Genomic DNA, 14037 nt, shown 5'->3' on the forward strand with positions numbered 1-14037 from the left:
AAAGATAGTGAAGAAAGACAGGAGGAGAGGATATGTCAGCAGCGCATGGGCCGGATTTGAACTCATGCTGACGTGGGCATACTGTATGTGTGCACTGTAGGCCATGGTGCTAGACCATTGGACCACCCCAGGCCACCACATTTTCATATTCAGTTATGCATGGAAATAGGAATCACATTTGAAGTGATTCACAAGTCACAAATGTATGGAATTATCCATAAAGTATGTAAATTTTACACTAGTTTTACATTTAATTGGTTACTACAATATACCATATGAAGATGAACAAAGGAGTGTTAAACACATCGACTATCACTAGTTCTACTTTTCATTATTTAATAATGAGATATTTGAGTGCTGAAATAGACCACAATCATCTCACTGTATATTGAAAGTGACACATTTTCCTACCCAGTGACATATTTTAATTTGCAACCATGACAACAATAATGGTGTTAAAATATACTGTAAATGTCAAAATGATCATGAATTTAATTAGTTTATTGTTTTGCAACTATTCTTCAGTCAACGCTATAATATGAAGTAATTAGCTTAAATTAACTGACACTGTTTGATCTTTTTCACATATCTTTACCAGGTGAATCCAAGTCTTTTCTTGGATTGCTGAATATCAGTTGTCTCATTCAGCTCTTTAATGTCCTGAGTTCTACTACAGACGTAATTGGGCATCTGGACACCAGTGTCATCCTGAACCAAGTAACTTGGTCTCACTCCTCCAAAAATGGGTCCAAGCCCCCCTCCGATACCCTCCCTGGCGGCTTTGCGGAGTGGGTGAGTATTTCTCTTGGCCTCTGCGGCTGTATCAATCACATGCATTGCATACTGTTGAAACTGCTTCTCCTCATCAGAAATAAGCTCTGCATTTTTGGCCTCGAAGTTCCGTTGTCCTTTCTTTATGTGTTGGTCCTTTGCACGTTTTTCAGCCTAAATGCAAAGGTTTAAATTGTTAAATGAAATCTTGTTGCTGCATCAAATGTGTAATGCTGGTTTCAAAGACAAAATGAAGAAAGGGCATAGTAAAAAAAAATAACCAAAGCCAAGCTTACCATTTGATGGACATAGACGCCTTGTAAAGTTCTTCCATCCTCTTTGACTTTTTGCGCCTTCAGTTGTTGTTTTTCAAGAAATATTCTGTCAGCCTCTTTCTTGGCATACAGCATGTCAAGGGCTTTCTGCTGGTCTTCCCTTTCCCTCAGCTCCTGTTCTTGCCTCTGAAATAAAAAAAAGCTGGTGCAATTATGATAAATAAACATTCATAAATTCATATCACTTTAAAATGTTTAGTTGCTCCCCCCCCCCCTTCCTCTTGGTCTTGGTATACCATGGCTTCTCTGTGGGAGGCAATGGAGTTCAGCATAGCCACTTTTTTCTCTTCTTTCTCATTCTGTTGCTGTGCCAGTTTGGCATCTCGTTGAGCGATAGCCTTGGCGATGAGCTCTTCCTCGTTGTCAATATACTCCTGCTGCTGAGCTGCCAGTCTCTCCATGATCCTCTCCCTTTGCATTTGGACCTCTCTAAAGAGGGAGAAAGACATGTCAATTTATTTGTTTTAAATATGTTTTTAGGGCATTTCTGCTTTATTGGGATAGACACAGAAGAGATGGGAGAGAGGAGGGATGACATGCAAGACGCGTCGAGGGTCGGAATCGAACGCGTCGAGGGTCGGTATGCGCATTTGTTTGCTATGCCATTAAGCGCCCCCATTTGTGCCGTTTTGATAATATTGTGTCATAAAAAATGTGTTTCCTCTACTCTTTCCTTTCTACTCAGGTCAAAATTGCATATGGATTCTCAAATTAATGCTATTAGTGTTCCTTTTACATGAGACTTTGATTGGAACTTACCTGAACATCTCTGCCTCTTTGTTTTTCCGTAACTTTATCATTTTATCTTTGGCGGATGCAAAAAGCCTCCTGCGCTCCTCCTCCACCTCCTGCTTTTGTGCCTCAATTGCCCTAATGATGTCTCTGTTCGAGAGATGCTCCTGAAATTCAAATGCATGACTCTTTAATGCACACGCTTTAACTGTAAGTGGTTGTCTAGTATTGCTCCAGTGAGTGAGAAATCTAAACAGTGATTACATCCATTCTTTACCATGTGAGCTTTCATGATGTTTCTTTTCTCCTCTTTGCTCTTTTGTTCCAGCATGCCTTGCTCCCACTGATAGAGCTCTTTAAGTTGCTGAATTTCCTCTCCATCTTTTTTGTCTTCCAGTTTCTCCCATTCTCTAGCCATCTCATGCTCCTTTTCCCTAATAGAGGAGAATTCAAAAGAGGATTCATGTGTGATATCTTGTTAAATTTGATAATTATGCTGCCTTTTTTTTTTTTAATGTATTACTGAGACTTACTGCTCTTTCAAGTATTCTGCTATGGCCTGACTATCAAGCTTCCTTTGCAACACTTTCTGCTGCTCGAGCTGCAAGGCCTCGTCCTCTCTGCGCTTCATCATAGCCATGATTTCCTTGTCCACATCGTTGGAGGTATTCTGCTTTCTGTGCTTCAGTTCAATCTGAGCCTCCCTCTCTTTCAGTACCTCGGTCAGCAAGAGTGCACTCTGAAAAATTTACAATATTGCATTTATTTCATCAACTGGGAGCTGCACATTTAGAATGAGTAAAGGATAACAACTGTATCTTTATCTGAGTCACAATTAAAAAGTGGACGAATATATTTGTAGAAGACAGCTATTGTTTTAACACAATAAGGAATACAAACATGGAATCCTTTCACACGATCAGTCTGGTAGTACTGCTGAGTCTTGGCCTTTTCTATAGCCTCTTTTCTTTTTTGTTCCTGATATTTGGCCTCCTCAATGTCTATCCGTTTTTTCTCCTCTTCTTCAATTTCCTCACGAATCTTCTTTGCCTCAAGTTTCTTTTGTCTTTGCCCCTGTGAAATGAATGGCACATTACAATACATTTTACACCAGGATTTTTGTTGTAGGACATGTGTTCTGGACACATGAACATAATGGTAATGTATAATAGTGATGCATTGGTTATGATAAGTAACCCTCAAATACAATGACATCAGTCACAAACAAAGAAAACAAACAAACAAGATAGACTACTACTTACAGCTATAGTGTTAGACCAGAATTTCACCACGTCCTTGGAACGCAGGTGCATAGTCTCTCGTTGCTTGGATGCTTCCTTTAGACTTTCGTTATATTTATTCACCTGGTTTAAACTACCTTGAATTCGTAGCCATTCACCTTTAGGCAAGACAGTGACTTGCCGAAGATCCGGTGGTTGCATCGTTTCGCTTTTTTCCTCAACTTCGTGCACTGATTGGATTATCAAATAAGATAAAGATACAATGGTACAGGACAAGGTATAGTTTTTCTTTTCCATTTGTATGTCAAATCAAACACGCATATAAGTCAGTAACTATGCAATCCTGTGTCTGAACGCAATGTCAAGGTAGAGGCCTATGCCAAGTTGTCATATCTTTAGCTTACCTTTTTTGCTGGACCCACTCCGTCGACCATACTGTACAACCGACGTTGCCATTTAAGTTGAATTTATATTGGTTTCAATCTTATCCAGTTAACAACAGTATTCAGAGAACTCCAAAAGTTGCATGGCAGTTTTTGTGTGGCATCAAGCTAGTTTGCAACGTTGTGTAAAGTCGGCTTTGATGGAATGTTTTCAGAAAAGTTACGATCGACACATTTGTTGCAATGTATCCTAGCAACACCTTGCCAATCAGAACTCTGAACGTCATAGAACCGATTATTACATTGTGCCAGTAATTAGAACGTAACACGCCACTGTCTACCAACAGATGGCGCCATTTATTCGTAATTCATTAGTAAAAGCAGTTCATTGTACTCAAACCAATGACTCAGACCGCACAGCGAGGCTCTGAACTATATGTCTGAAGTTTGATAGTAAACTACAGATTTCGCAAAATGTTCCTCATTAATAAAATAGGGCAATTGGGTCAATCATTCGTTTACATTTGACTAATTGTTGTATTATATCTGTACACTATGGTATCTTTAATTGCTCTGTCCCTAACAATACATTTGTCAGTTAGGATTTCAACTCTTGGCACAATCAATCTTGAAATGGATTCTAATATGAAATACACATACAGATCAACTAATTGCATAGTAGGCAACTTTATTTGTAAAGGCGGAGGAGTTTCACACTACAGCTTTATTTCACGAGTAATGAACAGAAAAAGGCATGTCATGGGGTAGGTCTAATTGAATCAGGTGCTTAGCAGTGTCTGTTGTATTAAGACAGGCCAATCTTAGAAGGTTACTTGACTCTGAATGAAACTTGACTCTGAAGGAAACTGAATATTGCTTTGAACTGATAAAAAATTAAAACGTACCCCCCATAATGGTAAAGTCTAAATTGCAGTGACCAATGGGGAAACAAAATAAAATATTTTTTCTGAATTTCCTGAGTGGTTATTTTAAAACATCTATACAGTATGAGACAACAGACAATGTATTGCCAAATGTTTTTTCTGGTTAGACAAGTTGGGTGTGTTTCCAGGTCTTCCATTTTTTTTTTCATCTTCTGAAAACAGGAGATGAGAAGAGGCGGGTTTACTATTGAAGGGGCAGTCCTTAACCACGATTTTCATTCAAAACCAACTGGGTTGAGAAGTTTCAGTGTGTCCATCAGTTTACGTAAGGGATCACCTATTCATCTGTGAAATTGTCCTCCAACTGTTGAGAGAACAGCAAAATGGCCCCGATATCCATCAAACGTATTTTAATCAGTGAAAGTGTTGATCCTTGTTGCAAGAAGATCCTGCAGGAAAATGGCATCGAAGTTACGGAGAAGCAAAACATGAGTAAAGATGACTTGATTGCGGAGATAAAGGTATTGTTGCATCTTTTCTTATTGCAATTACTTCTGTGTATATCCGTCAGATTGAGAAAAGCAGTGACAGTTTTCGAATGCTGCTCATACCCCTCTAAAATAACGTAAGTATTTTTCTAAACATTTGTATGAGACTTTTTTTTCGAAGGGAATGTATAGTGATTGCCATTGGCGTGATCAAACTATAACGTGAATTGAGTGTTATGTTTCCTACTGCTACAGACGACAACTAGATAATTTGTAAAAGTTTCAGTTTAATAGATAGAACATGCAAGGTCTTGCGTGTGCGTTCATCTCCGCATTCGGTCGCTAGTACCGCCTTCTGAAATCTGATGCAACTGCAAACGAGGTTGGCTGAGCTCCCCATCAGTTGGCCTTCTGCACTCTTTCATCCACAACACGTCATCCACTGTCCATGCACTAGGATCCCTTGGTCAGCTAGATATTCTTCCAACCTTTGCAACTGAAGGCATTACGTACCTAATTGCCATTGATCACATGAGGACATGGCTGATGTGATATTTGGCCTGAATGGCCTCAAGTTTTGTATGACACAGTGTTGCCCAAATGAATAGCTTGAAAATGTTTGACTAGTGCACTAATGGAAACCATAACATGTTTTCTGATCTCTCCGAACTACCCCCATGTACATGACTGTTTCTTACTGTGTCTATCCAACTGATCATATTATGTTAAATTTACCACCAGAACTATGATGGCCTGGTTGTTCGATCAGCAACCAAGGTCACGGCTGATGTCATCAATGCTGCTGGTAACCTCAAAATCATTGGAAGAGCTGGGACTGGTGTTGACAATGTGGATGTGGATGCTGCCACCAAAAAGGGCATAATTGTCATGAAGTAAGTTTGCAAGTGTCTTCTGGAAACCACATATAGTCTAGCATGCTTTGTCCAACTTTTTGAAATGAGAGCACCATCTGTAGTCGACATCAAATTACTTCTTACTTCCCCCTAAATATGAGCCAGTTAATGTAAAGATTTGCTCTTTTAGCACACCGAGTGGCAACACCATCAGCGCTGCAGAGTTGACATGTACCCTGTTGATGAGCCTCTCAAGGTAAGAGATTTCAGCAGATGGCCTTGCTTTGATTGGCTGATGTGGCATTCAGTTTTCAAACAGTGTTTAATGCTGCCAACACACATTTTTCAGTCTCATCACCCTTTTAGTGAAAAGTTAGTTACATAAAATCATTCCATTTTTAGACATGTGCCACAAGCAGCCATGTCCATGAAAGCAGGGAACTGGGATCGTAAAAAGGTAAATCAAGTGGTTTTTGGTTTGCCTAATGTGTTCATGCATGATTTTGACACACAAAGGAATTTATGCCGCTTGGTCTGCCCCATTGTTCATCCAATCATCACTAATCAGTTTTGATGATGAGTCTCAGGATGTTAAAGGTCCCGGGTCAAAGTTTTGTTAATGATTTTGCAGTTCATGGGTGCAGAGCAGTACGGCAAAATACTTGGAATAGTTGGACTTGGAAGAATTGGAAAGGAAGTTGCCTCCAGAATGCAGTCGTTTGGCATGAAGGTCTGTTTATAATCCTGAGTTTCAAATAAGATGCATGATACAATAGCTTTTAGATTAAGTATTGAAATGATTTGCCTTTGACAGACCATTGGCTATGATCCAATCACCCCACCTGAGGTGACTGCCACCTGGGGGGTGGAGCAGATGTCTCTGGAGCAGCTGTGGCCCCAGTGTGATTACATCACTGTCCACACTCCCCTCATGCCTTCTACAACTGGTGAGTTTAATAGTCCCGGAGTGCTGAAAGTTTTAATGATCAACATAAAACAAACATTTCCCACCATAGTGAACTGTTCTTCTTCCTCTCAGGACTACTGAATGATGCCTCATTTGCAAAGTGTAAGAAAGGTGTGAAGGTTGTGAACTGTGCACGTGGGGGCATCATCGATGAGGATGCTCTCCTCAGAGCTTTGGAGTCTGGGCAGTGCGGAGGGGCAGGCCTCGATGTCTTTGTTGAGGCAAGAACATACCCACTTGAATAACTTTATACAGTTTATCCCCTTGGAGGCTTTATAAATCCTCTTTGGAGCAATTAATGCCAATATCAGAGCACTTATAATGTATGCAGTAGGCTAATGTATGGTATATGGAAATGTTTTTGAAATAAATTTCCCCTCTTAAGAACTGTTTATTTTCTGTCACAGGAACCCCCAAAGAACCGTTCCCTGGTGAACCATCCCAATGTGATCAGCTGCCCTCATCTGGGAGCCAGCACCAAGGAGGCACAGGCCCGCTGTGGGCAGGACATTGCCCTGCAGATTGTGGACATGGTGCAGGGCAAGGGCCTGGTTGGAGCAGTGAGTTATTCTTTCGTTGTACAACTGTCTCAGTCCAGCCAATTGTGTGTGCCAACTGATTTGTAATGCGATTGTAATTGGCTCCTGCTTTAATTGTGTATTCACTAGGGTTCACAGACCTGAAACAGTTTCTAAATTCAACTTGTTTGTCATTTTTGTATCATAACATGTAATCCCCAAGGTTGTTCTCATAGGAATCTAAACATAACGTTTTGTTTGTAAGAATGTTTCTATATCTTTGAGACATACTTGACAATTAAATTGTGCTGTTTTTAACTTGAATGTGATTAGATCCAGTAGGGTAGGGAGACTGAACAGTGAAATTACCAAAAAAAACATGAGCAAAAATGATGCAGTAAGTCTTTTGGTAGTAACCACATTTGTTTTAATTTGATTTTGTGTGAATGCAGGTGAATGCCCAGGTTTTGGCAAGCACATTCGCCCCTGAGTCTCATCAGTGGATCAAACTTGGGGAGGCCATAGGAGCCATGCTGCAGTCGTGCAATACCTCTAAACAACCCTTCAGCCAAGTCCGAATCATAACCCATGGTAAAAGTAGTGCCTGGCAATATTTTTGTCCTAATGCCCTTCAATTACTTACTTGTCTAGTCTAATTTTTTCTGTGACTGCAGATCAGGAAGGGTTCGATGGATGAAAATATTTGGCACGTTGCCCATAACCTGTGTATCAGTGATCTGATCAGTGATCATGAAGTATAGGAGACAAAAGAATGTCATGTGGTCTCACAGGTTTAAGCTGAAGGCATGTGAAGACAAGTCATGTGCTCTTTGGTTTGTCTCCCTCTGGTGGTATAATTATGTCAGCTATGAATGCAGGAGAACAGTATAAGGCATTGTGGAATGTTTTTTTTTTCAGTCAATTAAATTACTTGCCCTTTTTGTCGCCATCCAGGAGACTGCTTGAATGGTTCCTCTGGTTATATGACTTCAGCAGTAATGGTTGGACTACTCACTGATGGGTCCAGGAGTTGCCCCAACCTGGTCAATGCCTTGACCCTGGCCAAGGAGTCTGGAATCACGGTAAACATAATTGTCCCATGGACATTTGGTTAAAGATTTGATTTCAATTCTGTCAATTCAGGAAGTGAATTGAATTACAATTAGATGATTGATTGCCAAATATTTTTCAATGATATTACAATGAATTCAAAAATGATTATCGAAGTGTATGTTTCAATTGTCAACACTTAAACACCTCAACAGTGTTGAATTGGAGTTTCAATTTACTTTCTGAATTGATGGAATTGACACTAACCCTGTTTTATAACATGAATGACTTATATAAAAGAAAACAACAATCTTATCAGAGATGGCTGGCTTTGTATTTAAACTCTAGGTAACCAGAAACCACAGTGAAGCAAGTGCTGGGCAGACCTTTGGAGCCTGTGAGGTGGAGATCTCTGTCAATGGCTCCAGCTACAAAGCCATTGGTTCAGTCCAGGGAGGAGCACCCGTCCTGCTGGAGCTCAACAGCAGTGTGTTCAGACAGCCTGTCTCTCTCTCTGGCAGCCTACTCTTCTTCAAGGCTGCGGCTGCTCCTCAGCTCCTGCCCTCTGTGACTGGTGAGAGAGCTCTTTTTCACGTTTTATAACCGTAACTATCGACTTCTGTCAAATAGAGATCACAGGGGAGCGTGCTTTACCCGGTTATTCAAGGGGTACAATCCAACAATGTAAAGTAATGCAGATTGTGCACAACCTTTTTTTGTTTTGGGATATCACGGTATCACCTGTTCTGTTGAACTGTTACTTTTTTGCTGCCTCTTGTTAGACTTGTAGCCACACTTGAATGATTTTTCCCTTGAGATTATTTTAATTAAACTTGATTGTTTTCACTGATAATGTTTGTCTTTCATTACCAACTTCACATGTACATACGGCAAAGCTTGTAAATATCAGATGGCCAGCATGACTGAGTCTTCCTTTACCTTGAACGTCTCTCTCTCTCTCTCTCTCTCTCTCTCTCTCTCTCTCTCATTCCCCACCAGGTTTGCTGGCCACGGCGGGAGTGGACATGGAGTCGTTCAGTGCCCCTGCAGATCGGACTGGGGACCAGTGGTATTGTGTGGGGTTATCCTCTCTTCTGGGGGACCTTGGTGCCCTGAAGCCTTTGGCTAAAGAAGTGGCACAGATCACTGTGTAAGTGGGAGTGAGAGAGCACTGTTACAATGGCAAGGGACCAGTAGAGCATTCCAAAATCTAACCACTCAAGATTTTAGTGGTTCCTCTTGGCTTTTAGCATTTCAATAATTGCAGTTTACAAAATGTAGAAGGGTATTTGTGTTTGTATTTAACATTTTGTTACTAAATGCACCTTTTGAAATTGTAGAAATGCTGGCTATGTGTCTAGTTTTAATAAAACTCATCTGTCATGTTTATGGTAATGTTCTTTTTGGCCTATTCTCTTTTTTGTTCAGTTATTTCCGCTTGTCAACTCGTTTTTATACATTTTCTCAATATGAACACCACAGAAGGAGAGTAAACAAAAACTAAGTCCTGTAGCCAGGGCACGTTTTTATGGATTTGTGCCCCCTTGGTTTCTATGGTTACTACATGTATTAGGCGTATTTCTGGTTTCAATAGTCCCTACGGTGCAATAGAGATGATTCATGCCCCCTAAATGTCCTTAGCCGTTGCTCTGTTTGAGTCATGTTGTGACTTGTGCAAAAATGTATGCACATTTGTATATTTTGTTCTCAACATTGAAGCCTCAAACGCCACCATCTGGTTTACTTATGAATTATGAAACCATAAAACCAGTGGGGTAAGGTTCAGCGTCGGTTTGTTTCTACAATCTCGTGTTAGGATTATGCAAGGGTTTTAATCCCTATTAGGATTAGGCTAAAACTGCCATGGCAACGAAAAAGAAAGACTGAATAGTGAATGGGAATTTCCTTTTTTCTCTCTCGGTGGGGTATCCTCAATTAAATTAAAGTAGGCCTAGCTATACTGTTGTTTTGTTCAGATCTGTGCACTGTCTCCGTCAGTGAGCGCATCGATGCCGTCTTGGCTCATCCATTGTGACCGTAGAATGTGTCTAGGGAATATAACGGTGATGGTGATTCGCTGATGTCATCTCTGATTGGCTGGTTGTACTATCCTTTGACTGAGAGGCTGGCTGGAATATGGAGCAGGGTGACAGCCGGCGCCTCTCCAACTATACACAGATACCAAAATAGGACAGCGGTGCAAACGTCCTGAGAGCTAATTTGAGGTTCATGTGTTGGAGCGTCCTCAGGGCTTAAACAGGAACACTGCAAGCGCCTTTTACTTTTTCACTAGCGCGCGTCATTCATGCCATACACTGGAACGGTAAGCGTTATGAAAAAGGGAATGATTGTGTATGTTAATGCTTGATCGATGAGCAAATGATTTGTTGGAAACGAATGCTACAGTAAATTCGAATCACCAGCTACATTCTAGCTGAAGTGCGCTGAATGTTTACCTGGATAACATAGCAGTCTGTACTCACACTGGCAAGGATCACATTGCACATGATGAATAGAGGCTATATCGATGTGAAGATAAGAGGAATACTTTGGATAAAAAGCCATTACATTATATTATTCCGATGTTAGAGGGCGTCTGCTTTAGATTCACCTTGCTATGAAAAATTATCAGAGCCTGCACTGAATTATTGGAATTATGTGACACCAATAAAGGAAATTGCTTCAATGCTACTGTTCGACTATAGGTCATTTATTATTGAAGGCCTTTACTAATTTATGAAGCCAATAAGTCAAGTCTCATGTTTTATCTTTTCATTCTCCAGCCACCATGTCAGACAAAGAAAAAGGAAGCTACATTTATGATTTCTGTGACATCACCCATCCAACTGAGCTATTGGATGCTCTGAGAGAATTCTACATAGGTGGTCTATTCACAGACATTAGCCTGCAGTGTGCCACAGGACAGGTCTTTCACTGTCACAAGGCAGCTTTGTCAGCTCGAAGCTCTTATTTCAAAGTAATGTTCACAGCAGACATGAGGGAGCGATCAAACAACCTCATCAAGTTGACTGGGATTGATTATGATGTTCTCAGTGCTTTGGTGAACTATGTATATTCCTCTAGGGTGAGCATCACCCAGACTAATGTGCAGAGCCTGTTGGAGGCTGCTGACCTCCTCCAGTTCAACTCAGTGAGGCAGGCCTGCGAGGACTTCCTCATACGCTTCCTGGATGTGGACAACTGCCTGGGTATACACTCCTTTGCTGAGTTACACATCTGCCCTGTCCTCGAGCGGGAGGCACGCAGGATCATGCTCAGCAGGTTCGAGGAGCTTGTGCACCAGGAGGAGTTCCTGGAGGTGGAGTATGACAAGCTGAGCTCGGTTATGTCTGCTGAGAACCTAAATGTATGGAAGGATGGTGTGCTCCTGGATGCAGTGGTGAAATGGGTCACCCATGACTTGGATAATCGCATTGATCACGTTCAGGACTTACTCCGTTGCATCCAGCTTGAGCTGGATGAGATGTACTTCAAAACTGCTGTGGATGTACAAAGAAAATGCTTACTTGACAATGAGGAAAAAGTCAAATCTTTAATCATCCGTGCTCTGAAGTCCAGCAACGAGACTTCAGTGAGTAGCAAAAAAACGTGCTCAAATATGTATGTTATCGGAGGGTATTACTGGCATCCACTCTCTGAAGTCCACATATGGGACCCCATAAGCAACACATGGGTTCAAGGAAAGGATATGCCTGACTATACAAGAGAAAGCTACAGTGTTTCTTTATTGGGGGCTACTATATATGTGACTGGAGGTTATAGGACAGACACTATTGAAGCCCTGGACACAGTTTGGATTTATAATGGTGATTGTGATGAATGGACAGAGGGATGTCCCATGCTCACTGCTAGATACTACCACTGTTCTGTGGCTCTACATGGTTGTATCTATGCTATAGGGGGGTATAGAGGGGGAGCTCCAGAACGGGAAACAGAATTTTATGACCCCTTAAAAAAGATATGGTCTCCTGTTGCCAACATGATACAAGGTATGGAAACTTTAACATAACATTTGTTGTTATAATCGTAATGAAATGTGAATTATGCTGTTCGATACCTATGTATTAACACTGTAATCGCTGTAGTAACAACATTGAATTAACATTGTGTTACATGGTTCTTTAGTAACTGCTTCGCAATTGCATGGTAATGAAAATGAGATGTTTCTTGATAACAGCCCTATTCAACTTGCATCATAACAAAAATGGCTCATTGCCATCGCACACAATTACAGAGCAATTACTAAAGCATTATGAAGGTTTATACAATGTTGGTATAATGTAATTACAAATATTCTTTTATGCTCTATTGTTACACATTAATAAGATTTGGGCGTTGTGTCAATCATCAGTTACATTCATCCTATCACTACAAATGTATTGTACAATGAGAAGACAAACATGTGACCCCAAGCATAACAAATTTGTGACTTAGTAAAATTTTCTGCAATGTCAGAATAACATGCACAAATATCTTTCATAGTAATTGGGAAATTAATGTTGTTTTTGTAAGTGTTCAGATGTTCACTCTTCATAATAAAGGTTTACTCTTTCAAAGGTGTAGGAAATGCCACTGCTTGTGTCATGGGTGACACGATCTATGTGACTGGGGGCCACTATGGATACAGAGGAAGCTGCACCTACGAGAAAATTCAGACCTACAGGCCAGACATCAATGAGTGGAACATTGTCACAATAAGTCCTCATCCAGGTATGACATATTTAGAGGGAAACAGACATCTATTTTAATGTGTATACAATATGTTGAATCCTGAACAATTATTGCCTTAATACTTCCAGAATATGGCCTGTGTTCTGTGTCTTTGAACGACAAGCTATACCTGGTTGGTGGACAGACGACTATCACAGACTGCTATGACCCAGAGAGAGATGAGTGGAGACAGATGTCCATGATGAAGGAGAGGAGGATGGAGTGTGGTGCTGTAGTGATAAATGGCTGCATCTATGTGACAGGGGGATATTCCTACTCTAAGGGGACTTATCTGCAGAGCATTGAGAAATATGACCCTGAGCTGGACACCTGGGAGATTGTGGGGAGCCTCCCCAGTGCAGCAAGATCACATGGCTGTGTTAGTGTTTACAGTGTCTAATGTCTGTCAATGTCCTCTGAGCACATAACCAAGATGTGGTTGAGTGATCAAGTGGATGCCATTCCTTTGTGAGACAACAGACAGCTTTCTCAAACTTTGTTGACTCAAAACATATGACAGGTGCTGTGTACAATTATTTTCTAATAACATCATATCCTTATGATACCTTTGGCCAAAAGCTGTGTTTTGTCGTGACAAATTATCACTGGTTTGATATTACAAAAGAACAAACCACATTCACTGCAGGAATTCACCAGGAATAGCTGCTAAAGGTATATAAGTATACACTGGTAAATCAAATGAAGCACATAAAACAGTGTGCGCTGACTGATACAATTACTCACACACTCAAATCACACATGTCCAGAAAACACTTAAAAAATACACCATTGAAGGCAATGTCTAGAGGAATAATAAACATAATCAAACTCAGGGGTTCAGGAATATGCACAACTATTCACTAGACTCGACTCTTGTGTTGCCATCTAATGCTGTATATTGTAGATCAAGTACAACAGGGAAAACAGACATGTGATTTGGATGATAAACGTGGTGTAAGCTACAGCAAGCAACCTTTATTTCTTATTATGTGAGACAGTGTGTTTCACGTGAAAAGAACGTTTGGAGCAGTTACTGTATCTGATTGTGCACTTGATATAATTGATTGTATAATATTCTGTTAA

The 14037-nt window shown here is 40.6% G+C and overlaps 3 protein-coding genes across 3 annotated transcripts; 2 read left to right on the forward strand and 1 right to left on the reverse strand.

Moving 5' to 3' along the window:
• Window positions 1–591: 591 nt before the first annotated feature.
• On the reverse strand, window positions 592–3676 carry cfap210 (cilia and flagella associated protein 210; the record flags this gene model as incomplete). Its single annotated transcript, XM_083681809.1, has 9 exons — window positions 3484–3676; window positions 3101–3309; window positions 2739–2912; window positions 2372–2577; window positions 2116–2272; window positions 1866–2005; window positions 1343–1535; window positions 1068–1232; window positions 592–945 (listed from the first exon to the last, which is right to left on the reverse strand). The coding sequence occupies exons 1-9, from the start codon at window positions 3533–3535 to the stop codon at window positions 592–594; spliced, it is 1650 nt and encodes a 549-aa protein (XP_083537935.1). The 5' UTR covers window positions 3536–3676.
• Window positions 3677–4648: 972 nt separating this feature from the next.
• On the forward strand, window positions 4649–9610 carry phgdh (phosphoglycerate dehydrogenase). Its single transcript, XM_083681810.1, has 12 exons — window positions 4649–4867; window positions 5576–5727; window positions 5879–5944; window positions 6091–6145; window positions 6320–6418; window positions 6503–6635; window positions 6728–6876; window positions 7063–7215; window positions 7626–7764; window positions 8128–8255; window positions 8572–8797; window positions 9223–9610. Exons 1-12 carry the CDS (start codon window positions 4730–4732, stop codon window positions 9375–9377), a joined length of 1593 nt encoding a protein of 530 aa, XP_083537936.1. The 5' UTR covers window positions 4649–4729; the 3' UTR covers window positions 9378–9610.
• Window positions 9611–11011: 1401 nt separating this feature from the next.
• On the forward strand, window positions 11012–13354 carry klhl23 (kelch-like family member 23; the record flags this gene model as incomplete). Its single annotated transcript, XM_083681808.1, has 3 exons — window positions 11012–12233; window positions 12802–12954; window positions 13044–13354. The coding sequence occupies 3 exons, from the start codon at window positions 11012–11014 to the stop codon at window positions 13352–13354; spliced, it is 1686 nt and encodes a 561-aa protein (XP_083537934.1).
• Window positions 13355–14037: the final 683 nt, after the last annotated feature.

Source organism: Argentina silus (genome assembly GCF_951799395.1).
Source record: "Argentina silus genome assembly, chromosome: 12".
In the NCBI taxonomy this organism is placed as follows: domain Eukaryota; kingdom Metazoa; phylum Chordata; class Actinopteri; order Argentiniformes; family Argentinidae; genus Argentina; species Argentina silus.